General features: G+C 44.1%; 1 protein-coding gene across 3 annotated transcripts in view; it reads right to left on the bottom strand.

Moving 5' to 3' along the window:
• FSIP1 (fibrous sheath interacting protein 1) overlaps positions 1–26,797 on the bottom strand; it is a 188,351-nt gene extending 161,554 nt beyond the window's left edge. Inside the window, exons 1-5 of one of the 3 annotated variants that reach the window (XM_073348818.1) lie at positions 26,664–26,797; positions 18,042–18,173; positions 8,243–8,420; positions 3,977–4,149; positions 827–917 (exon numbers count right to left, since the gene is read on the bottom strand). In XM_073348818.1, coding sequence (XP_073204919.1) covers positions 827–917; positions 3,977–4,149; positions 8,243–8,420; positions 18,042–18,167 — 568 coding nt within the window. In that variant the 5' untranslated portion in view covers positions 18,168–18,173; positions 26,664–26,797. Of the gene's footprint in view, positions 1–826; positions 918–3,976; positions 4,150–8,242; positions 8,421–11,703; positions 12,599–18,041; positions 18,174–25,882; positions 25,970–26,663 lie in introns of those variants that run through there. The other 2 variants (XM_073348817.1, XM_073348819.1) reach the window with 2 other exon arrangements.
• Positions 26,798–27,239: the final 442 nt, after the last annotated feature.

The raw sequence follows: 27,239 nt of genomic DNA, 5'->3' as shown, positions 1-27,239 counted from the left end.
TCCGTTTGAAATGTTGAGGAGTAGGCCAGGTAAAGAGTGTTATAGGCTGTAGTTTAAATATGTTTGGTTTCAGTAAAGCACTTATTTTCCAGATTTCTTTCTACAATACTTTAAAGTCATTCCTTCTGAGAAGCAGAAGCAGCAGTATTCAGAGCATTTGCTCAGCCAACCTTCCTTTTCAATAGGATAGTTATGGCCACAGCCTCACACTGCAGGAGACCATATATCTGCTCTGCTGGATAGGGCCTTTTAAAAATGTTTAGCTTTGCTGATGAATTTCCAGACAAGGCTGAATGGTTAGGGATCAAAAGTCAAAATGTAAATGTGAGGGATAAAAAATGAAGATAAAATTGCCAATAGTTAGATTCTGAAGACACATACAGGGTTCTGTACTGGTTACAATAAAATGGGGTTTGCCAACTCAGTCTATAAAGCAGCTTAGAATTTGTTTTTCTATCACAGACATAAGTTATTCACATTTCTCCTACCTTGCTTCTACTTAGTTAAATCTTCAAGGCTGCCCAGTCATTTGAAATACTGCAGAATTATTGCAAACAAAAATCTGCAAAGCAATACTACATTGTGAAGGCATGTGCAGCAGCAAAAATACTTTTTACTCAGCTTGAGGTTTAGAAAAATTGTCTTTACAAGTTTTTACGTGTAAGGACTATTTTATTGATAAAACTTTAAAACTGCACTTGTAATGGAAAACATTTTAATCTATTTTAATAGTAGTGATATCTTAGAACTTACAGAAATACAGCTATAATCAACATATAAGATAATCTTATGAGATATTTATAATTTACCTGTTTTACTTACTTACCAACTATCTGCAATGAGGAGGTCAAAGATAAAAATTTGTTTGTATTTTCTATCTCCTCTTGAGTTCCTGAAGCACTTAGTGAGGTTACAGACTATTTAAAAGAGGGAAAGTATGAAAATATAAGATAGCAGCAAATATATGATCAGACTGGAATTACAGTAAAATACTTTTCCTGATGATCTATCAGAGGCCCAAGTCTAGCAAACTTCAGATCACACACCAGAAGCCTTTTTTGTCAATCAAGCTTTTGGGTGAACATTATTTTCTTACTTTTTTTTTCTTACTTTTTTGGGTGATCTGAATGTCTTAGACTCTCTGAGCATTTATGAAAATAGCATAGATTTTTAAGCTCTGTATATGCTTATAATTATTGTACATCATCTATCCATGGATTATAGGAACTATATAGTTTTATAGATACATAAATTTGAATTCTGGTAGACTTGCAGTATGATTTACATTGCATATACTGCTTTACCATTTCAAACCAAATTTTATACATATTATATGTGGGGCTGGTAGCACTGCCTATTATTAACATTGCAAGACACTTCCCAATAAAAGACCCTATTTTCACCTACCCATAACCTTGCCTAAATATAACTGTTTGGTCTGAAATTTCCCAGACGTCAAGCAATGTCACATTTTTTTGAAAGTTTCAGCAAAAACAGTTTAGCCATTTCTGAGACTGAGGTTCGGGAAAAATATGTTCTGTAATGTTAACAAAATTGTGGTGACATTTTTGGTGAGAAGCTCTAGTATTCCCACACATTGGAGCAGAGACTTGAAAGGGGTGGCCTTTTTGTCAGGAATGTACCTTTTATTGTTGGGCCAAGTTAAAAGTCTTTGAAAAATTTCAGTCCACACATGCTCAGCAAAGACTTCTTAGGGTTAAGCAGCTAAAATCTCCAAAGGTTCTGTGTGCACTTATTCCCTCACAGCTCCTACATGTGATTGGACTGCACATGGTGCCATCAACAAATCGACACAGACACACCCCTAGAACCCCGACCAGGGGTATTCTATCTGCTACCCAAAATCTATAAACCTGGGAATCCTGGATGCCCCATCATCTCAGGCATTGGCACCCTGACAGCAGGATTATCTGGCTATGTAGACTCTCTCCTCAGGCCCTACACTACCAGCACTCTCCGCTATCTTAGAGACGCGACTGACTTCCTGAGGAACTACAATCCATTGGTGATCTTCCAGAAAACACCATCCTAGCCACTATGGATGTAGAAGCTCTCTACACAAGCATTCCACACAAAGATGGATTACAAGCCATCACGAATAGCATCCCCGATACCATCACGGCAAACCTGGTGGCTGAGCTTTGTGACTTTGTCCTCACTCACAACTATTTCAGATTTGGAGACAATTTATACCTTCAAGTCAGCGGGACTGTTATGGGTACCCGCATGGCCCCACAGTATGCCAACATTTTTATGGCTGACTTAGAACAATGCTTCCTCAGCTCTCGTCCCCTTACCCCCCTACTCTACTTGTGCTATACTGATGACATCTTCATCATCTGGACCCATGGAAAAGAAGCCCTTGAGGAATTCCATCAAGATTTCAACAATTTCCACCCCACCATCAACCTCAGCGTGGACCAGTCCACACAAGAGGTCCACTTCCTAGACATTGCAGTGCTAATAAGTGATGGTCACATAAACACCACCTTATACCGGAAACCTACGACCGCCATTCCTACCTACATGCCTCCAGCTTTCACCCTGACCGCATCACACGATCCATTGTCTACAGCCAAGCTCTAAGATACAACTGCATTTGTTCCGATCCCTCAGACAGAGGCAAACACCTACAGGCTCTCTATCAAGCATTCTTAAAACTACAGTACCCACCTGGGGAAGTGAAGAAACAGATTGACAGAGCCAGAAGGGTACCCAGAAGTCACCTACTATAGGACAGGCCCAACAAAGAAAGTAACAGGACGCCACTAGCCATCACCTACAGCCCCCAACTAAAATCTCTCCAGCGCATCATCAAAGATCTACAACCTATCCTGAAGGATGATCCATCTGTCTCACAGACCTTGGAGGCAGGCCAGTTCTCGCTTACAGACAGCCCCCAACCTGAAGCAAATACTCACCAGCAAGTACACACCACACAACAAACACACCAACCCAGGAACCAACCCTGCAACAAACCCCTGTGCGAACTCTGTCCACATACCTATTCATGGGACACCATCATAGGATCTAACCACATCAGCCACACCACCAGGGGCTCGTTCACCTGCACATCTACCAATGTGATATATGCCACTATCAATGTGATATATGCCATCATGTGCCAGCAATGCCCCTCTGCCATGTACATTGGCCCAACGGGATAGTCTCTATGTAAAAGAATAAATGGACACAAATCTGACATCAGGAATCATAACATTCAAAAACCAGTAGGAAAACACTACAGTCTCCCTAGTCACTCAATAACAGACCAAAAAGTGGCAATTCTTCAAAAAAAAAAAAAACCCTTCAAAAACAGACTCCAACATGAAATTGCAGAACTGGAATTAATTTGCAAACTGGACACCATTTGATTGGAAGTGGTTGGGTCATTACAAAACCTAAACCTAATTTCCCCAATACTAATTTCCCCCTACTGTTACTCACACCTTCTTGTCAACTGTCTGAAATGGGCCACTCTCATTACCACTTCAAAAGTTATTTTTTCTCCCTGGGTATCCTGCTGTCAACTGAATAGTCTCGTTAGACTGACCTCAAACTTGGTAAGGCAACTCACATCTTTTCATGTATTTATACCTGCTTCTGTATTTTCCACTCCATGCATCTAATGAAGTGGGTTCTAGCCCACAAAAGCTTATGTCGAAATAAATTTGTTAGTCTCTAAGATGCCACAAGGACTCCTTGTTGTTTTTGCTGGTAGACTAACATGGCTACCACTCTGAAAGTTGCAACCATCTCCCAGGGCTGAAGCCATCAGACTTTGGCTTTGGCCCTGGGCCCCAGCTAGTCTAAGCCAGCCCTGGCAATCCCATTTGAAATGGGGCGCGACCCACAGTTTGAGAACTGCTGAACTAGACTTCTCCCTTCCATAAGATAGCATTCTGAGATGCTGTTTTATTGGTAAATATTTAAAAAAAAATCACACTTTGCTAACCTGAAGTTCTTCCCAAAGTTTAGCCCTCACTTCTCTGCCTTGTTTTTTAATTTCTCTTTCTCTAGATTGTTTCTTTGCCAGTATATTGTCCAATTTATTCATCTTCTTTATCGCTACTTGAATCCGAGGATCTATAACTTTCTCTTCAGTATTTTCTAGATTGGTAGAATTTGCTGTAGATTAGATATAAAATAGGATGTGAGCTTCAAGCATTTAATAAAATAATCACCAGACAATAGGAATTATTTGGCAGCAGCTTCAGTAGGAATAGGACCATTCACTATCACATGTTGCTTTTTGTTAGTTGGTTACACCAGGAAAGAAATATACAGGTCCTTCCAGAAGATAACAGAACTTTTCCTTTGTGGTAGAAAGGTAGTGGTAGATGTTTGTGTTTCTGGACACATAGGACCAGAGTTCTAGTTTGGCAGTGTGTAATATTTATTCTGGGGAGGTAGTGGTTTATCCATAGCAAAGGTTGTAACCACAACCCCATAATAAGGCTAAAACTCAAAATAATTGTCATGCTTTCAGATTTTTTGAGGTAAATCTCATTGACAACTAAAATGTGTCCTGAATTTTCTGATTGAATTAAGTCATTTTGAGATCAAGACGATTTTAAACGGCTCCATTTTTAAAATGCTGCAAAGCATCTAAAGTTTTAATATGTTCCTCTACCTGCTCAACCAAAAGTTTCAATACCAAAAGATGGGAAACTCAGGTACATTTTGACATTTGATCTGGAAATAAGCAGTTAAGGGCAGAAACAATAATATGCTTAAGAAATTACCATTATTTCAAAATTAAACAGGATTCTCTGTCAATGATGCCAACAGAGAAATATATATTTGTGATCAGCTTCTGAACAGGTCTGGTCTTCTTTTCTAAATTGAAAAGAAATTTCAAGGATCTAGTAAGATAGTTCTCCTGCAGGCATTTCCCACTAAAATTGCCCTTTGTTTATAGGAATGTGCACAAGTCCACTTATTTGAAGAGCTAAGAGAGGAAAAAAGAGCTGACGTGACCTGCCAAAGTTACATGGAAAACATGTAATAGAGCCAGAACAGAACCCTGAACCAAGGCTTACTATTCACTAGATCAGTGCTCACCAACCAGTCAATCGCAATTGACTGGTCAATCCTAGAGACTCTCCCAGTCAACTGTGATATCTGGTGGTGCAGTGGGATTGCCACTAAGGCAGGCTTGCTCCGTGCCTGCCCCGGGCCCATGCCACTGCCAGAAGCGGCCAGTGCAGCCCCCGCAGCCCCATGGGTGGGGGGGGCGGGGGTCTCAGTGCACTGCTCCTGCAGGCAAGCACCGCCCCCGTAGCTCCCATTGGCCGAGAACAAGGAACTGTGGCCACTGGGAGCTGAGGGGGCGGTGCTGGCAGATAGGGGCAGCGCGCAGGGCCACAGGGCCTTCCAGGAGCCTGCCTTAGCCTTGCTGCACCACCGACCAGGAGCTGCCCACAGTAAGTGCCGCCCGGCGGGAGGCTGCACCCCAAGCCCCAGCCCTGAGCCCCCTCCCAGAGCCAGCACCCCAAACCCACTCCTGCACCCCAACCCCCTGCCCCAGCCCTGAGCCCCCCTCAGAGCCTGCACCCCAAACCCCCTCCTGCACCCCAACTCCCTGCCTCAGCCCTGACCCCCTCCCAGAGTCAGCACCCTGCACCTCCTCCTGCACCCCAATCCCCTGCCCCAGGCTTAGCCCGGAGCCCCCTCCCACAATGCGAACCCCTCGGCCCCAGCCCAGAGCCCACACCTGTTCCCAAACCCCAAACCCCTGCTCCAGCCCAGCGACAGTGAGTGAGGGTGGGGGAGAGCGAGCGATATGGGGGAGGAAATGGAGTGAACAGGGCGGGGCTTCGGGGAAGGGGCAGGACCTCGGAGAAGGGGCAGGGTAAATTCTGTGTTGCCCTTAAATTCAAAAAGTGATCCTGGGCATAAAAAGGTTGGAGACCATTGCACTAGATCATACTGTCTCCCTTACGAATTACTTGACAACTCTGAGCCATATCCTCAGCTGGCATAAACTAGTACAGAGCCATACAAGTCAATGATATATTTTTTGCTATGAATGGCCTCGTTATCCATATACATGAGTAATCTATTTTTAATGCCTAAAAAGTTATTGGCCTCAATGATATAAAACAACAGTTGCAACCTTAACTATGGAAGTACAAGTAGCAATTCTATACTTGGACATGAATTTAACAGCCTAGTAAGGAAAAGTATTATCTATGTGGGATGTGGAAGAGTGTTATTATAATACTTTTTGATTTTCTGACATTTTGGAACCAGATTCACCTTTGCAGGATCACCCCACCCATCAAGTGCGGGGCTCAGCTGTGCTGGGGGTGGGGGAAGAATTCACCACAAGGGAGGATATTAGTGGTTCTGCCAGGGGAAAGCAGCTTTAATATCCAACTTGGTCTCCATGCCTAAGAGTGCCTCTCCCACCTGGCCTGGACATGTAGAATTACTGAACAGATCCAAACCACTTTGGGGTCTTCATCAGACCATTCCTGCTATAGTGGAATGGATGGGGTACAAGTTGCCTAACACTGCTCCAGATACACTTACCACCACTGGGTTTTGAAGACTTGTGTTGACAAAACCCAGAAAGGTGTATCAAGCACTCAGATACTACATCCATCACTATACTATGAAAACCTAGATAGAATCAAGCCCACAAATTTAAACTCTTGACTTTGACACTACATGAACAGATATTTTTCCTTCCTTTTCTTTTATTTAAAGAACTTAAATTAAAAAATACACAATGAGGCTGTCAAGAATTCCCCTCTTGAAATATCATCACCACACACTTCTCTTCCCTCTCCTGACTGCTCCTTCACCTTTTCTGGGAATCTGTTTTACTGCTCTATTAACTCAATGCATCTGAAAAATAATACCTTCTTTCACGTTGGTTAGCTTCCACTGAGATGCTTTATTGAATTTAGAAGCTTGAGTTTCAGCACACCCATCTTCAGAACCTACTGAGCTAGAAATCTATTCTGACAAAAGACCATCACAAAAATATAGATTATTTCAAATAACTTTAAAATATTTGATTGAAATGTTAAATAACAAAAGAACAAAGTACATTTTTTTCCTGTCAATCATAAAATAGCATCTCTAAAACACTCCACAGCAGATTTCTGTCTAGAAAAGGCACATTCCAGCACAGTACGACCTTGTGCTTAAAACACAGGACTAGGAATCAAGCAATCTGTTTCACTCCTGGCCCAACCGCAGAATCTTGGTGTGACCTGGAACAAGTCATTTAAGCTTTCTGTGCCTTCATCTCCCTGCCTGTAAAATGGCAATACATGCTTACTCATGTTTTAGGGTGTGAGAAGTATTGGGAAGCTTTATTTTATTAATATCTATAAAGTGTATTAGCACCTTCCATCTGAAGATCTCCTATAAGTACCAAGTATTACTAGAAAATGCAGTACTTTATTTTATTTAAAATATTTCTTTTTAGATGTATATTGTACACTTGCAATTGCTAAGTTGGAAAAACTGAGATAACTGACAAATGTTAGGGCACCTCTCATCCATGACCTTTTTTTCCTCCTCCAAGTTAATTCACATAAGTGCAAATATGAAATACTAAGAACAAAGTTCTGCTCTCATATCCACAGGGTGAATTTTGACTTCATCATTCTGTTCTTACAGACACAGCATTCCAAATTTGCAGATCCAAGAGTAGAATTTTACCCAAGTTATATAATAGTAGTTGGCATTGCTGACTAGGGTTACCAAAATTAACATTCAAAAAAGACACACTCTACGGGGGGGGTTTGCTCGTGCCTCCTCGCCCCTGGCCCCGCCCCAACTCCACCCCTTCCCTGCCCCCATTCCAACCCCTACCCCAAAGTCCCTGCCCCAACTCTGCCCCCTCCGTGCTCTATTGGACCCCCTTCCCCAAATCCCCGCCCAGGCCCCACCTCCTCCCCTGAGCAAGCCGCTTTCCCCCTCCTCCTCCCTCCCTCCCAGCCACACGAAACAGCTGTTTCGCGGCGCAAGCACTGGGAGCTAGGGGGAAAGAGCGGACACTCTCTCGAGTGATCAGCATTCACTCTCTCTCTTGAATGATCAACTCTTCTTTGGGGAAAAATAATAATGGCAAATCCCAGACATTTTTAGATATTTAAAAATTCCTCCCGGATGGTGATTTAAAAACCAAAATGTCAGACATCTCCGGGAAAATATGGACGTATGGTAACCCTATTGCTGGTAAACTTAGTCATTCTCATACCTGGACACTCATTAGCATTTTGTATCTTCTGCTGGAAAATGCAGTTAATTTCCTGCTCAGAAGTCTGTGGAGATGTTCTCATTTTCTTCACTTCATGCGTCTCGCTATCATCATCTTTGTTTTCCTCTACACTGCTGTTTCTTGAATTGTCTTCTTTACGCTCAACTGGTGAAGAAACCTAAAAATTATGTAAATTAACAATTTCCACAGAAGTATTAATCTTTTAAAAATACTTTCTTTTCTTTCTTATGACTGCTAATAATAGTGACACCAAACCAGACTTTGCAGTTCTGCAGCTGCTTCTATCCAAGGATCTCAGAGCACTTTACAAATAAAAAAGCTTTACAACACCTCTGTCAGGTACATAGGTATTATCCTCATGTTACAGATGAGTGAACTGAGGCACAAAGTGATAAAATGAGTTGCTCAAAACCTCACAGCAAGTCAATGCAGTACTAACTCTGGCATCCTGATTCCCAGACACTGATATAATGCTACACCACACTCCTTGCCTTAAATTCAAATTTGATTTCAAATATTAATATCTTCACAATGGGGTCAAACACTGTACTTACACTGGAATTTGTTGAAATAATTAAATAATGGCACTTGAAAAAATCTTTTAATCGTATTCCACTTATTACAGAGCCCTCACCTTAATCAGGATGTGCTTAATCAGGAATTCCACTTAGCTGAGATCTCCCAAGTGTGCTCAGTTTACAAGTGCAAATGATATTTATTCTAACTTGTTTGCAGTGTTGGTTGTAGCTATGTTGGTCCCAGGATATTAGGCAGACAAGATGGATGAGGTAATATCTTTAATGGACCAACTTTTCTTGGTGAAAGAGACAAGCTTTTGAGCTACACAGAGTTGAAGAAGAGCTCTGTGTAGCTTGAAAGCTTGTCTCTTTCACCAACAGAAGTTGGTCCAATAAAAAATATTGTTGCATATATTCTAACTGTTAACCATGCAAGCACAACCCTGGATCTGAAAGTCAAGTTGCGCCCTTTCTGGCTCACGTATCAGCATTAAGCCTGTAAGAAAGTTGTGACTCTTTTTGTTCAAAAGTTGCAGCCGCTGTTTGATATAGTTGTGGTTTTGGTACAGTCCGTTCAAATTTGAGTGACGTTGCAACTCCATGTGCCAGGCTGCGACACCACTCACCCGAATTTGGCCCAACCACCCCTTTAGAGGAGTGGTCAGACCAAATCTGACTGAGGGTCACAATGCCACTCACTCAAATTTGGTCTGCCCACCCCTTTGAAGGGGCAGCTGGGCCCAATTCAAGTGAGTGGTGTTGTCACCTAACACACAGGGTCACAACACCAATGAAATTTGAGACAACTATAAAAAGTTAAGGTGTGTGCTAAAAGCGGAGGTTTCCGCAACAAAATCACAGCCTGCAACTTTCATATAGCTTTAGTTATCATCAGTAATAAAAGATTCTGTGGCCCTCAGAACTCCTCAATGCCCACTGGCAAGGGGGTTACAAAAATATCCTGGTATGAACAATCTGGTGCACAAAAGAATATTAGGTCTTAAATGAAAGCCAGGGTCCCACTGGTCATTAATATCGTTGTGAAATGTACGTACAGATCCTATGTAAGGAGTTATGTATATATACTGACAAAAAGTTCCTCAAGTCTGTGTGATGCTAGTGCCAGCTCTGGCCAAGGCCATAGGCATTAGCTAAGAACTAACAAACTCATAGCTGGAAACCAAACCAGCTCACCTGTATGTTAGTTTTTTCAAAATAGGTATTAGTCTTACAAGAATGTATTCAGTGTTTAGACTCTATGAAATGCTTGTAAATTGCTGCATGCATTAATCTCAACTGTAATGTCTGTATTCCATGCCATGAGGAAATATGTAAGCTTTGCTTTATAACTTTGAAAATGTTTGCTCTGAACTTGTGAAGCCAGGCACAGGAATCATCTCCCCTGCCCATTTAGATGGCCTACCAAGATGAAATGAGACATTAAGGAACATCGTGACACAAAGGATTCTAAGCTTGTGAATGGCCCTATCACATCTTAGAAATGTACATGCAAGGGAGCTCGTCTCATACACTGGAAGACTAAGGGCATGTCTACACTACAAAATTGTGTGGACCTAGGTTACATTGGCATACAGCTGCCACAGTAATTAAATCGCTTTTGCGTGTTCAAACTACACTCCTCGTGTCAGCAGAAAGCAGTGCACCATGGGTAGCTATTACACTGTGCAACTAGCCACCATCTAGTACAAGGTATTTTCGTGAGGTTTTGCAATGCCTCATGGTGGCCAAAAAAGTCATGCAGGGGTGACTCGGAGCATGATTTCAACATCCCGAATTGCAGTATTCTCCATCCCATAATTTCATCTATATCCCATAATGTTTCACACCTCTTTTCAAAATCCCCACAAACCCACACATCCCTGCTCGCTGTCTGTCATCTGTGTCAGAAGCATGGATCCTGCACAGCCCTGCACTATTGTGATGAGCATTGCAAGCATGGGGCACCTGATCCTGCAGTATTTGCAGAGTCACCAGAGAAGCCACGGGGAACATGATGAGTCCATGGAGGCTAGATTGCTGTGGGACATAGAAACAATTCAAAATTGTTGGAAGCATTCATGGGGAAATGCAGATAGTGACATGCCAGTGCCAGGCCCAAGAAATTAGCACTGACTGATGGGATCATATTATCATGCAGGTTTGGGATGACAAGCAGCGGCTGCAGAACTTTCAGATGTGCAAGGTCATATTCCTGATTCTGGGTGCAGAGCTCACCCCAGCCCTCCAGTGCAGCAACACCAAAATGCGATCTGCACTGAAGTGGAGAAGTGGTGACCACTCTGTGGAAACTTGTGACACCTGATTGCTACTGAACAGTCGGAAATCAGTTAGGAGTTAAGAAATCCACCATGGGGGCTGTTGTGATACAAGTGTGCAGGGCCGTTAATTGAGTACTGCTGTGAAGGACTTGACTCTGTGCAATTTGCAGGATATAGTGGATGGTTTTGCATCAATGGGGTTCCCAAACTGTGGTGGGGTGATAGATGGCACACATATCCCTATTTTGACACCCGACCACCTTGCCACAGAGCACGTCAACAAAAAGAGCTACTTTTCTATGGTAATGTCAGCAATGGTGGATCACCAGGGACACTTTATTGACATCAATGTGGGCTGGTCAGTGAAGATGCATGACGCTCACGTCTTTAAAAACACAGGACTGTTCGGAAAGCTGCAAGCAGAGAATTTCTTTCCAGACTGGTGGATTAGCACTGGGAATATTGAAATGCCAATAGTGACCCTGGGAGACCCAGCCTACCCCTTATCCCCATGGCTCATGAAGCCATACACTGGCCACGTCAACTACAGCAAGGAGCGCTTTAACTACAGGCTCAGCAGATACAGAATGACAGTTGAATGTGCCTTTGCTTATTTGAAAGGTTGCTGGCACGGTCTACTCACGAGATTGGACTTCAGTGACAAAAGTATCCCACTGGTTATAGGTGCCTGCTGTGTCCTGCATAACATCTGTGAAGCAAAGGGGGGAAAGTTTCTGCTGGGGTGGAGGGCAGACATGGAACAGCTATCTGCTGATTTTGAGCAGTGCCAGGTACCAGGGCTATAAGAGCAGCTCTACGCAAAGCTGTTTGGCTCAGAGAGGCTTTGAAAAACCATGTGTGTTGCTGTAGTATGCTCTACCTGGCACTGCTCTTTTGCAACCCCATATGAATCTTGTAATGAGTGCTGTGTGTGTAGTAATATAACATTACAAATTCACCTGTTACTAGCACCCCAGCCAGCATATGTTGTGAACTAAAAGATGAATTACGTTTCCATAAATAGAGTTTTATACCATGCCCATGCAAACAGACACATTATAACTAAATAAAACGTAATAAGTAAAGGGAAAAGAACATTTGAAGGGGAAAGAACAGTCATTTCCATTTCAGAAACACATACGCCAACTGTCTTTTTCACAGGTCAGTGCATGTGCAGCTGTGACTGCCTGTACGCTCCCCCGGCGTAGAGTGGTAGGGATAGTGCAGCAGCCCCGGATGCTACGTGGAATGCGTGTGTGTGTAGGGAGGTCCCAGAATATGGTTTTCTATGGGCTGCAGAGGAAGGTGAGCATAGTACTGTTGAACCTGAAAGTCAACAAGAGTCTGCAGCATGCCTGTTTGCTGCTGCACTTCCCTGTCCATTTCCTACTTCTTTCTCCTCTGCGCTCTATCCCTGGTCATGCTGCCTGCGGGGGTGATTCTCCAAGACCAGTGCTCAGTATCCAAAGCAGCAGAGGCTTGCAGGATCTCTTGGAACATGTCATCCCATGTCCTCTTCGTTCTCCTCCCTATCTGGCTGAGCCACTCCACTGGTGTGGATGAAAAGAGCCTCAAGGCCACATTTCCAGCTGCAAAAGATACAATGCACATAGGTACAATTGTGACTGTATTCACAAGATAAATGGAATCCTGCTATACAGAACTCACTGCCCTTGATCCACACAAGTTGCAAGCACTCCATTCTCACTTCTCTTTGGGACTGATAGATCATGGTGGCAGTCCCAGCTATGGTGAGTATGGCCCTGGGGGAAAGGGACGAGTTAGGGAAATAAGGGGGCATAGCTCACAGGCATGAGTACATGCACATTGGGCAACTGTACTGAATACTGGCACCAATTTCCACAGGCAGTCATGATTTTAGCTGATATCTCACTCCTGAGGGTAATGGAGGCTGAAAGGGAACAGCTCCTGCAGGCATCCAGCTGCTGACTGGGGCCATATACTGCTAGGCTGTGTGCTGCAATGATGCCTGATGACATAATCGCTGAGTAGCATGGGAAAGCATCCTATTGCAGTGGAAGAAATCAGGCAGCCCTCCCAGAAACCTTCAGCAGAGAACTGCAGACTTCCTCCAGGAAAGTTTCCTCGAGATCTCTGGAGGATTCATAGGACATCCCGGTGCACATAAACAAACTGTTCCATGGGGCTTCCTCTGTTGAACTCCACAGGGGAATGAAAAGCAGATGGCAACTCTACCTCTATTGGTTGTTTCACTACCTCATCTAGCATAAGTAGAAAAGAGTAAATCAACATGTATGTCTTGGTACTTTGTGGGTTCCATCCCTGCAATATCAAAGCAAACTGCATACTTACCAAAGGTTCCTTTCCCTGCATCATGCTCGCCTGTCCTGGGCTGTAAGGACTGGCTGGACTGCACAGGACTCAAAAACATGTCCTGGCTTGCTGCACAGCTGGATTTGTCAGTCCCCTGTTCCTGATATTCCTCTTGTTCTTTGCTGTTCACAGTGGAGGCCTGTAACACTTCCTAACTATCCATGGGACTCTTTGTGGGGGGAGAGGGGTGTTGTCCGAGGATGGTATGCAGCTCTGTGTAAAAGCAGCAGGTCTATGACTCCGCACCAGAGCAATTATTAACCTCCCTTGCCTTCTGGTTTGCCAGCTGCATCTCCTTGGCTTTCATGCGGCACTGCTGCTGCTCCCTCTTATAGCCCTCCTCCTCCGCCATGATCTGAGCGATCTGCTGGCGGGATTGGAGCTGTGTCTGCACAGCCTCTTCTCCCCACAGATTCAGGAGATCAAACACCTCTTGTGTACTCCAGACAGGAGTGCATCTGCAGTGTGGAACCGGCATGGTCAGCTAGGAAGTTGCCAGGTTTGCTTGAGAACTGCTATGTGAGCTCTCCAAGCTGAGCAAACATGAAATGCCATTTCAAAAATTCTCACGTCTTTAAAGAGGAGAGGCAGCTTCCTGTGTACCTGGCCACTGGGCAGCAGAGTTCAAAACGGTGACAAGAGTGGTCAAGGTGGGACATTGGGGGACACCTCCTGGAGGCCACTAATAGTCAATGTCAATCTAACCTTTACGCCACTTGTGGAGGTGGAGTTAAGTTGGCATAGCGGGTAAGTTACATCAGCAGGAGCAAAATTTTAGTGTAGACACTAACATAGTTATGTCGACGTAAATCAGCCTAACTCTGTCGTTTAGGCCTAACTGTAAAAGATAAAACAGGGTCACAGGAAAATTGTTCATCTCTTTGCTGTTTGAACTCTCACAGGGCCAGAAAATTTAAACTGAAGTAAGAGAACCCCCAGGGTTATCCTTGGGTTTGCACTGAAAGACATTTTGAATGGACAGATCACTACAACTCTGTCACTCCTAGGTTTTAAACTGCAACTCATTAGTGCGCATATTAGCTTGCTTTAACCTGTAAATAACTCAAGTCTTTTTCCTAGATAATAAGCCTGTAGATAGTTTATGACAGGATTGGCTACAGGCAGTGTCTTTGGTGTAAGAATTAGGGTACCAACTGATCTAAGGTAAGTGACTGGTCTCTTGGGGACTGGAAGCAACCTGAATATTGTGTGATTTTTGGTGAGAGTGACCACTTAATCACTAAGTCCAGCTTGCCTTGGTAGCAAGATAGACTGGAGTGCATAAGGGGACTGTCTGTGACTTCACAGTAAGACTGCTATAATGATCCAGGAGTTCACATTTGTTACTTGGTTGGTGAAATCTAATTATAGAACATACCATCAGTTTGGAATGTCTTCCCTGTTTCTGACACTCTGTCCTGAGGTAGGCACTCACGGTCATGAGCCACTCCAGACCGTGTGACAGCCTGTATCAAGGCAGAGCTGACAAACAAGTTTTCTGTTTGCCAGAGGAAAGATGTTTATTCTTCTCTCTGTCAGCATGTAAACTGAGCATTGTAAGCCGACACAGTGAAAGCCACATTTCCATACAAAGTCAACAGGTGGAGGGATGTGAAATCAACAGGAGAATAAACTACTGCGGGTTATCCTGACTCAGGGTACAAGCTATGAACTTCGGGGGACAGAAGGAGAAGGTAAGGAAGACATCCCTTTATCCTGCACTTAGGAAGTAATCAGGCAGTGCAATTACATTCTGGAAAACGGGATCACAACTAACCTCGGCTGAAATGCTGCTGTCATAAATATAAAGGGAAGGGTAAACCCCTTTGAAATCCCTCCTGGCCAGGGGAAAGCTCCTCTCACCTGTAAAGGGTTAAGAAGCTAAAGGTAACCTCGCTGGCACCTGACCAAAATGACCAATGAGGAGACAAGATACTTTCAAAAGCTGGGAGGAGGGAGAGAAACAAAGGGTTTGTGTGTCTGTCTGTAGTCGTCTTGGCCGGGGACAGAACAGGAATGGAGTCTTAGAATTTTTAGTAAGTAATCTAGCTAGGTATGTGTTAGATTATGATTTCTTTAAATGGCTGAGAAAAGAATTGTGCTGAATAGAATAACTATTTCTGTCTGTGTATCTTTTTTGTAACTTAAGGTTTTGCCTAGAGGGGTTCTCTATGTTTTTGAATCTAATTACCCTGTAAGATATATACCATCCCGATTTTACAGGGGGGATTTCTTTATTTCTATTTACTTCTATTTTTTATTAAAAGTCTTCTTGTAAAACACTGAATGCTTTTTCATTGTTCTCAGATCCAAGGGTTTGGGTTTGTGGTCACCTATGCAAATTGGTGAGGCTTTTTATCCAACATTTCCCAGGAAAGGGGGGGGTGCAAGTGTTGGGAGGATTGTTCATTGTTCTTAAGATCCAAGGGTCTGGGTCTGTAGTCACCTAGGCAAATTGGTGAGGCTTTTTACCAAACCTTGTCCAGGAAGTGGGGTGCAAGGTTTTGGGAAGTATTTTGGGGGGAAGGACGCGTCCAAACAGCTCTTCCCCAGTAACCAGTATTAGTTTGGTGGTGGTAGCGGCCATTCCAAGGATAACGGGGGTAATATTTTGTACCTTGGGGAAGTTTTGACCTAAGCTGGTAAAGATAAGCTTAGGAGGTTTTTCATGCAGGTCCCCACATCTGTACCCTAGAGTTCAGAGTGGGGGAGGAACCTTGACAGCTGCAAAGGACATTTGGGGTGAAATAAACTTCTATAGATAGAAGGTTAGTCTATTAAGTTTAGTCTTTAGAAATCATGCTATGATTTTGTTGTATACATTCCTTTTGTTTCTATTATTTTTACTCACTATCACCTGAATCTCAAATCTTTGATAATAAATGTATCGTGGTTTTCACTAAAAATATATCTCTGAGTGCTGTGATACTATACAAAGAGATGATCCTGAGTTGAATCATTCAAGAGCTGTCACCTTCAGCTCCCAACTAAAACCTCTCCAGCGCATCATCAAAGATCTACAACCTATCCTGAAAAATGATTCCTCACTCTCACAGATCTTGGGAGACAAACCAGTCAGTCCTCGCTTACAGATAGCCCCCCAACCTGAAGCAAATACTCTCCAGCAACCACACACCACACAACAAAAACACTAACCCAGGAACCTAATCTTGCAACAAAGCCCAATGCCAACTCTGTCCACATATTTATTCAAGTGACACCAACATAGGACCTAATCACTTTAGCCACGCCATCTGGGGCTCGTTCACCTGCACATCTACTAATGGGATATATGCCATCATGTGCCAGCAATGCCCCTCTGCCATGTACATTGGCCAAACCGGACAGTCTCTACGCAAAAGAATAAATGGACACAAATCTGACAACAGGAGTCACAACATTCAAAAACCGGTAGGAGAACACTTCAGCCTCTCTGGCCACTCAGTAAAAGACTTAAGGGTGGCAATTCTGCAACAGAAAAGCTTCAGAAACAGACTCCAACAAGAAACTGCTGAGCTTGAATTAATATGCAAACTAAATACCATTAACCTGGGTTTGAATAAAGCCTGGGAGTGGCTGGGTCATTACACATATTGAATCTATTTCCCTAAGTAAAGTATCCTCACACCTTCTTGTCAACTGTCTAAATGGGCCATCTTGATTATCACTACAAACTTTTTTTTTCTCCTGCTGATAGCTCATCTTAATTAATTAGTCTCTTACAGTTTGCATGGCAAATTCCACCTTCTCTGTATGTATGTGTATATTTTATATATATCTTCTTACTGTATGTTCCATTCAATGCATCCGATGAAGTGGGCTGTAGCCCATGAAAGCTTACGCTCTAATAAATTTGTTCGTCTCTAAGGTGCCACAAGTACTCCTGTTGTTTTTGTTTTTTTTTCAAGAAGGTGTGTACACTGTTCCCTGGGGCTAGTAGACCTGATATTTCTGTGAGTGTTCAGCGGATAAGGGGCTGGACACTGCAGGGGAACACTGAAAAGGGGCTCAGGGACTGGGGTGCACCTATTCATAATCTGCAAGGCAAAGTAAGGGCTGACGTAGCCTAGAGGACTTTGTTTGGGCAGCTAACAGGCTGCTGGTGTCAAAGAGCTAATATCCAATTAAGCACAAGAAAGTCTCCCTCACACTGGAGGTGGGGGATGGGGGGGAGGTTTTAACAAGGTGATTCACAGTTCTGGGTACCCCACGAACCATCATAAACTCTGTCCCAAGTTATATCTGTGAAACCTTCCTGTTATCAATGGGGTAACAAAGGTTTAATTGAGGGAAGAATTTAGTTAACAATTTGACTGGTGGTGCATAAAACAGAATATGATCTAGGCTAACAGAGGGGAAAAAGTAGTACAGATGTATGTAAGTCTTTAAAGTAAGCAAATATCACTCTAAATACATACAAAGAGCTGACCTGTGTACACACACTCACTCTTGAAACTAGAACTGCATTTTAAGTGACTTTCTTTCTATGATAATACTCACTAGTATTTACACATCAATTTTAATCCATAAAGCACTTTATAAATATTTTACAAAGGTTTATTCTTTTCATTTTATAGATAGGGAAAAATGAGACACACAGAGGTTCTGACCTGCCAAAGCTCATACCTTTGACAAGCATGGCTCCGGTGTTAGAACCTCCAAAGATGCACTTAAAGCTCTGCTTACAGGGTGCGCTCTTGAGCTAGATGCAGGCCTTGAAATTTCATCCAAGTTTCCCCTTGTAATATCCATTGTGATCTAAAATGGACAAATAGAGAACAACAAATGCTACCACATATCAATAGCTTATTTATTAAACAAAAAACCCCATAAGGCTTAGGCAACAAATTAAACAAATCTAGAAGTCCTACCCCTAACAAATTATACAATCTTTATATACAATGTATACAATAAAGGAGTACTTGTGGCACCTTAGAGACTAACCAATTTATTTGAGCATAAGCTTTCGTGAGCTACAGCTCACTTCATCGGATGCATACTGTGGAAAGTGTAGAAGATCTTTTTATATACACACAAAGCATGAAAAAATACCTCCTCCCACCCCACTCTCCTGCTGGTAATAGCTTATCTAAAGTGATCCCTCTCCTTACAATGTGTATGATAATCAAGTTGGGCCATTTCCAGAACAAATCCAGGGTTTAACAAGAACGTCTGGGGGGGGGGGGTAGGAAAAAACAAGGGGAAATAGGTTACCTTTCATAATGACTTAGCCACTCCCAGTCTCTATTCAAGCCTAAGTTAATTGTATCCAATTTGCAAACGAATTCCAATTCAACAGTTTCTCACTGAAGTCTGGATTTGAAGTTTTTTTTGTTGTAATATAGCAACTTTCATGTCTAATCGCATGACCAGAGAGATTGAAGTGTTCTCCGACTGGTTTATGAATGTTATAATTCTTGACATCTGATTTGTGTCCATTTATTCTTTTACGTAGAGACTGTCCAGTTTGACCAATGTACATGGCAGAGGGGCATTGCTTTTTTTGCCTCGGTCTTCACTAACAAGGTCAGCTCCCAGACTGCTGCGCTGGGCATCACAACATGGGGTATAGATGACCAGCCCTCTGTGGAGAAAGAGGTGGTTAGGGACTATTTAGAAAAGCTGGACGTGCACAAGTCCATGGGGCCGGACGAGTTGCATCCGAGAGTGCTAAAGGAACTGGCGGCTGTGATTGCAGAGCCATTGGCCATTATCTTTGAAAACTCGTGGCGAACGGGGGAAGTCCCGGACGACTGCAAAAAGGCTAATGTAGTGCCAATCTTTAAAAAAGGGAAGAAGGAAGATCCTGGGAACTACAGGCCAGTCAGCCTCACTTCAGTCCCCGGAAAAATCATGGAGCAGGTCCTCAAAGAATCAATCCTGAAGCACTTACATGAGAGGAAAGTGATCAGGAACAGTCAGCATGGATTCACCAAGGGAAGGTCATGCCTGACTAATCTAATCGCCTTCTATGATGAGATTACTGGTTCTGTGGATGAAGGGAAAGCAGTGGACGTATTGTTTCTTGACTTTAGCAAAGCTTTTGACACGGTCTCCCACAGTATTCTTGTCAGCAAGTTAAAGAAGTACAGGCTGGATGAATGCACTATAAGGTGGGTAGAAGGTTGGCTAGATTGTCGGGCTCAACGGGTAGTGATCAATGGCTCCATGTCTAGTTGGCAGCCGGTGTCAAGTGGAGTGCCCCAGGGGTCGGTCCTGGGGCCGGTTTTGTTCAATAACCTCATAAATGATCTGGAGGATGGTGTGGATTGCACTCTCAGCAAATTTGCGGATGATACTAAACTGGGAGGAGTGGTAGATACGCTGGAGGGCAGGGATAGGATACAGAGGGACCTGGACAAATTGGAGGATTGGGCCAAAAGAATTCTGATGAGGTTCAATAAGGATAAGTGCAGGGTCCTGCACTTAGGATGGAAGAACCCAATGCACAGCTACAGACTAGGGACCGAATGGCTGGGAAGCAGTTCTGCAGAAAAGGACCTAGGAGTGACAGTGGACGAGAAGCTGGATATGAGTCAGCAGTGTGCCCTTGTTGCCAAGAAGGCCAATGGCATTTTGGGATGTATAAGTAGGGGCATAGCGAGCAGATCGAGGGACGTGATCGTCCCCCTCTATTCGACATTGGCGAGGCCTCATCTGGAGTACTGTCTCCAGTTTTGGGCCCCACACTACAAGAAGGATGTGGATAAACTGGAGAGAGTCCAGCGAAGGGCAACAAAAATGATTAGGGGTCTGGAACACATGAGTTATGAGGAGAGGCTGAGGGAACTGGGATTGTTTAGTCTGCAGAAGAGAAGAATGAGGGGGGATTTGATAGCTGCTTTCAACTACCTGAGAGGTGGTTCCAGAGAGGATGGTTCTAGACTATTCTCAGTGGTAGAAGAGGACAGGACAAGGAGTAATGGTCTCAAGTTGCAGGGGGGGAGGTTTAGGTTGGATATTAGGAAAAACTTTTTCACTAGGAGGGTTGTGAAACACTGGAATGCGTTGTCTAGGGAGGTGGTGGAATCTCCTTCCTTAGAAGTTTTTAAGGTCAGGCTTGACAAAGCCCTGGCTGGGATGATTTAATTAGGGATTTGTCTTGCTTTTGAGCAGGGGGTTGGACTAGATGACCTCCTGAGGTCCCTTCCAACCCTGATATTCTATGATTCTATGATTGCTGGCACATGATGGCATATATCACATTGGTGGATGTGCAGGTGAACGAGCCTCTGATAGTGTGGCTGATGTTATTAGGCCCTGTGATGGTGTCCCCTGAATAGATATGTGGGCACAGTTGACAACGGGCTTTGTTGCAAGGATAGGTTCCTGGGTTAGTGGTTCTCTTGTGCGGTATGTGGTTGCTGGTGAGTATTTGCTTCAGGCTGTGGGGCTGTCTGTAAGCAAGAACTGGCCTGTCTCCCAAGATTTGTAAAAAGGCTGACAACGGAGGTGCTGTTGTCATCATGAATAGGTCGGAATATGAACAAGAGGCTGTTCGGCAGCTCTCCAACACCACTTTCCACAAGCCATTACCCTCTGATCCCACTGAGAGTTACCAAAAGAAACTACAGCATTTGCTCAAGAAACTCCCTGAAAAAGCACAAGATCAAATCCGCACAGACACACCCCTGGAGCCCCGACCTGGGATATTCTATCTACTACCCAAGATCCATAAACCTGGAAATCCTGGGTGCCCCATCATCTCAGGCATTGGCACCCTGACAGCGGGATTGTCTGGCTATGTAGACTCCCTCCTCAGGCCCTACGCCACCAGCACTCCCAGCTACCTTCGAGACAGCACTGACTTCCTGAGGAAACTACAATCCATCGGTGATCTTCCTAATAACACCATCCTGGCCACTATGGAGGTAGAAGCCCTCTACACCAACATTCCACACAAAGATGGACTACAAGCCGTCAAGAACACTATCCTCAATAATGTCACGGCTAACCTGGTGGCTCAACTTTGTGACTTTGTCCTTACCCATAACTATTTTACATTTGGGGACAATGTATACCTTCAGATCAGCGGCACTGCTATGGGTACCCGCATGACCCCACAGTATGTTAACATTTTTATGGCTGACTTAGAACAACGCTTCCTCAGCTCTCATCCCCTAACGCCGCTACTCTACCTGCGCTATATTGATGACATCTCCATCATCTGGACCCATGGAAAAGAAGCCCTTGAGGAATTCCATCATGATTTCAACAATTTGCATCCCACCATCAACCTCAGCCTGGTCCAGTTCACACAAGAGATCCACTTCCTGGACACTACAGTGCTAATAAACGATGGTCACATAAACACCACCCTATACCGGAAACCTACTGACCGCTATTCCTACCTACATGCCTCCAGCTTTCACCCTGACCACACCACACGATCCATCGTCTACAGCCAAGCTCTGCGATACAACCGCATTTGCTCCAACCCCTCAGACAGAGACAAACACCTACAAGATCTCTATCAAGCATTCTTACAACTACAATACCCACCTGCGGAAGTGAAGAAACAGATTGACAGAGCCAGAAGAGTATCCAGAAGTCACCTACTACAGGATAGGCCTAACAAAGGAAAATAACAGAACGCCACCAGCCGTCACCTTCAGCCCCCAACTAAAACCCCTCCAATGCATTATTAAGGATCTACAACCTATCCTGAAGGATGACCCAACACTCTCACAAATCTTGGGAGACAGGCCAGTCCTTGCCTACAGACAGCCCCCCAACCTGAAGCAAATACTCAGTAGCAACCACATACCGCACAACAGAACCACTAACCCAGGAATCTATCCTGGCAACAAAGCCCATTACCAACTGTGCCCACATATCTATTCAGGGGACACCATCACAGGGCCTAATAACCTCAGCCACACTTTCAGAGGCTCGTTCACCTGCACATCCACCAATGTGATATATGCCATCATGTGCCAGCAATGCTCCTCTGCCATGTACATTGGTCAAACTGGACAGTCTCTACGTAAAAGAATAAATGGACACAAATCAGATGTCAAGAATTATAACATTCATAAACCAGCCGGAGAACACTTCAATCTCCCTGGTCACGCGATTACAGACATGAAAGTTACTATATTACAACAAAAAAACTTCAAATCCAGACTCCAGCGAGAAACTGTTGAATTGGAATTCATTTGCAAATTGGATACAATTAACTTAGGCTTGAATAGAGACTGGGAGTGGCTAAGTCATTATGCAAGGTAACCTATTTCCCCTTGTTTTTTCCTACCCCCCGCCTCCAGACGTTCTTGTTAAACCCTGGATTTGTGCTGGAAATGGCCCACCTTGATTATCATACACATTGTAAGGAGAGGGATCACTTTAGATAAGCTATTACCAGCAGGAGAGTGGGGTGGGAGGAGGTATTTTTTTATGCTTTGTGTGTATATAAAAAGATCTTAAAAGTATAAAATATAAAAAATATAAAAAGATCTACAGTTTCCACAGTATGCATCCAATGAAGTGAGTTGTAGCTCACGAAAGCTTATGCTCTAATAAATTGGTTAGTCTCTAAGGTGCCACAAGTACTCCTTTTCTTTTTGCGAATACAGACTAACACGGCTGTTACTCTGAAACCTGTCAGAAAGGAGAAAGTTACAGTACTTATTTATTCTGATTTGCAAAGCTTTAAATCATTCAATCAATAGGTTCCCCATCCTGTATTTCGGCTTCAACACTTTAAATTTACATTCATATTAAAACATTTCATATAATTATGTAGGTACATGGCGGGTTAATTTTATTTATTTATGGAGTATGAGCAATGGCACACACTCCAAGCCCAGATAAACCTTCCCAAACCTTCAGACACCATCCTTCCCAAATGCCTGAGATAAATGATGAGTCTTGCAAAACATATGGAAAGTGAATCCACACGAGACATGATTATTGCAAAAACAAGGAGTTTAATCAATGGGGATATCAAATAGAAGAAACTCTGATTAAAGAGTAAGAAATTATAGGACTTAGCAAGAGAATGGACATAGGAAAAAAGAGAAAAGTCAAATTTAACACTGAAGTAGTGGGAGACAGAAAGGTGAGAAGTACATGTCATAAACTTCTGCAACTTCTTACATATATAATTGCCTCCTGTTGTGTTCTTTCAGATATATTTTCCTAAAATAGTTTAAAAAAATTAAATATATTTTTCAAGTTCTCTTAATAGCTAGTTTTCAGAGGTGGTCAAAAATTCTCAAACTTAGTCAAGAAATGAGCATTTTGGGCCATCAGAAATTGTTTTTTCACTAAAACAAAAATTGTGTCTTATATTTTTCAGTTTCTTTCCTCCCTTTTTCAGTTATCAAATGGAAAAAAAAGAGTGGGATTTGGCAAAAAAAAAAAGAAGAAGAAAGAGCATTCATTAATGAAGAAAAGAAAAGAAACAAATGGAGAAAAAGCCCCAATAAAACAATGAAAACTTTTAAAACTAAACTTCATAGATACTTTTGCAAAAGTTTTCAATCAATTCATAATTGTTTCTTTTCAAGAAGCATGGAAAGAATAGGACTGAAATTCCCTATATGGCTAGGTGCAAGCCATTAATCCAAAGTGAGATCGTAAATCCACATGACACAAGGTATCTGAGTCTATTTTAGACATTTCTTTGGGTTCCTGAAAGATATGCTAATAACAGATGTAAGAGAAAATGCAAATGTGGCAATATCTTTTATTAGACTAGCTTCTGGTGATGAAAGAGACCAGCTCTTGAGCTAAAAGGTGCTCTTCTTCAGGTGTGGGAAAGATATCTTTTTAAAAATGATTTTTAAAAAGATTACCTTCCCCAGACCTAAAGAAGAGCTTCATGTAGCTCAGAAGCATGTCTCTTTCACCACCAGAAGCTGGTCCAATAAAAGATATTATCTGACCAAGCTGGTCACTCTCACATCCAGGACCAACACAGCTACAACACAGCCAAAGGCAACAGATGTAGTCAGACACTGCCCATCACATAGCTGAAGTGCTTCTTGTACTGGTTATTCCATCATGAACAGGGAATAACTTACACCCAGGAAGTCTCTTCCTTAAGACAGCCGGATACAAATCTTTAAAAAAGGGAAGGAGGAGGATCCTGGGAACTACAGGCCAGTCAGCCTCACCTCAGTCCACAGAAAAATCATGGAGCAGGTCCTCAAGGAATCAATCCTGAAGCACTTACATGAGAGGAAAGTGATCAGGAACAGTCAGCATGGATTCACCAAGGGAAGGTCATGCCTGACTAATCTAATCGCCTTTTATGATGAGATTACTGGTTCTGTGGATGAAGGGAAAGCAGTGGATGTATTGTTTCTTGACTTTAGCAAAGCTTTTGACACTGTCTCCCACAGTATTCTTGTCAGCAAGTTAAAGAAGTATGGGCTGGATGAATGCACTATAAGGTGGGTAGAAAGTTGGCTAGATTGTCGGGCTCAACGGGTAGTGATCAATGGTTCCATGTCTAGTTGGCAGCCGGTGTCAAGTGGAGTGCCCCAGGGGTCGGTCCTGGGGCCGGTTTTGTTCAATATCTTCATAAATGATCTGGAGCATGGTGTGGATTGCACTCTCAGCAAATTTGCGGATGATACTAAACTGGGAGGAGTGGTAGATACGCTGGAGGGCAGGGATAGGATACAGAGGGACCTGGACAAATTGGAGGATTGGGCCAAAAGAATTCTGATGAGGTTCAATAAGGATAAGTGCAGGGTCCTGCACTTAGGACGGAAGAACCCAATGCACAGCTACAGACTAGGGACCGAATGGCTAGGCAGCAGTTCTGCAGAAAAGGACCTAGGAGTGACAGTGGACGAGAAGCTGGATATGAGTCAGCAGTGTGCCCTTGTTGCCAAGAAGGCCAATGGCATTTTGGGATGTATAAGTAGGGGCATAGCGAGCAGATCGAGGGACGTGATCGTCCCCCTCTATTCGACATTGGCGAGGCCTCATCTGGAGTACTGTCTCCAGTTTTGGGCCCCACACTACAAGAAGGATGTGGATAAACTGGAGAGAGTCCAGCGAAGGGCAACAAAAATGATTAGGGGTCTGGAACACATGAGTTATGAGGAGAGGCTGAGGGAACTGGGATTGTTTAGTCTGCAGAAGAGAAGAATGAGGGGGGATTTGATAGCTGCTTTCAACTACCTGAGAGGTGGTTCCAGAGAGGATGGTTCTAGACTATTCTCAGTGGTAGAAGAGGACAGGACAAGGAGTAATGGTCTCAAGTTGCAGGGGGGGAGGTTTAGGTTGGATATTAGGAAAAACTTTTTCACTAAGAGGGTGGTGAAACACTGGAATGCATTACCTAGGGAGGTGGTAGAATCTCCTACCTTAGAAGTTTTTAAGGTCAGGCTTGACAAAGCCCTGGCTAGGATGATTTAATTGGGGATTGGTCCTGCTTTGAGCAGAGGGTTGGACTAGATGACCTTCTGGGGTCCCTTCCAACCCTGATATTCTATGATTCTATGAAATACCTGGGCCGCAGGCATGCTTCCCTCAAAGTTAGTAGCAGGTGCTGCTGCCAAGCGACGCTGGCCACACGGCCCCCTTCAGTGCTCTGCCACGTTGTGCGTGGGTGCATTTGGAACAGTGCAAACCCAGACAGCAGAATACACTGCTCCAGCCCAGCAGCACAGAGCGCCTGCCCTGGGGCAACAAGTGGGATGTATGGCCCTGGTTAGCTCCCCTCTGGAGAATGTACCATTTGTAGGCAGTGCTTTAGGTGACGTGCTGCCTTTGATACAAGCTATTTCCCAGTTCGTCTTCCCATGGTGCCCCGTTACAGGGGACGCAGCAAGGGTGAGACTCTTGGGAGGAGCCCCCCTCCCCCCGCTCCCCTCACCCATAGGTGCAATAACAGGGAGGCTGGGGGTGCTACTGAACTCCCTGGCTTGACATGATTTCCAACATATATAGGATTTACAGTTTGGTTCAATAAAAAGTGCTTGTGGCACCTTAGAGACTAACCAATTTATCTGAGCATAAGCTTTCCTAAGCTACAGCTCACTTCATCGGATGCATCCACAGGTGCCACAAGTACTCCTTTTCTTTTTGCAGATACAGAGTAACACGGCTGCTACTCTGAAACCTGTCAGTTCGGTTCAATGGCTCTCAGCAACCCCCACTATAAAAACTGTTCCAACACCCCTGCCCTCCCTCCAACAGGCCCTCAGCTCCTAGCCCTATGGAGGGCAACCGACCAGCGCCCACAGCTAACGAGCCCCATAGCATGCGCAGCCCCGCCCCTACACTCACCCAGACGGAGCGCAGCCAGGCTCCGCAACAATGGACTCAGCGCGGGGTCGCGCGAGCCCTGCTCCGCTACCCTCCCTCTGCCGGCTGGCAACCTGAGCCCCTTTCCCAGCCCCGCTGCGCTCCCGTGCGCAGTACATCCGGGAACGCCGTTTCCAAGCCAACCAACAACTACGTCTCACTTCCTAGTTTATTTCTCGCGAGAACTGTAACCCAGCTCTCTTTACTCCCTGCCGTCACCTGAAAGTGGACGGTACCATTCACGGGGAAAGGAGGAGGGGGGAATCGCTACCTGAAGCAGGCCCTGCCTCTATGCACCTAGCTGTGGGAAGATTCATCTCCCTCCCACCCGTTCGTGGCGAAGAGGAGGGGCCGCTCCGCTCTGCTTCCTTTGTAAGGGGCTCGTCGTGGCAGGTGCCACCTTTTCTCATGGTTCAGCCCTAACGGCGCAAGTTCTGTCACTGAAATTAAAGCTCTCTTCTGTAAATACGCGAATACTGTGACTATAGGGGCAAGCTGGGGCCCAGCGTAAACACCGCACCGGCAGTACTGCCCTGCCTTTCCGGCGGGAGAGAACGG

The sequence above is a fragment of the Lepidochelys kempii genome, chromosome 6 (genome assembly GCF_965140285.1).
Source record: "Lepidochelys kempii isolate rLepKem1 chromosome 6, rLepKem1.hap1, whole genome shotgun sequence".
In the NCBI taxonomy this organism is placed as follows: domain Eukaryota; kingdom Metazoa; phylum Chordata; order Testudines; family Cheloniidae; genus Lepidochelys; species Lepidochelys kempii.
The sequence above is the reverse complement of the archived record's forward strand: the minus strand, read 5'-3'. Positions and strand labels throughout refer to the sequence as shown.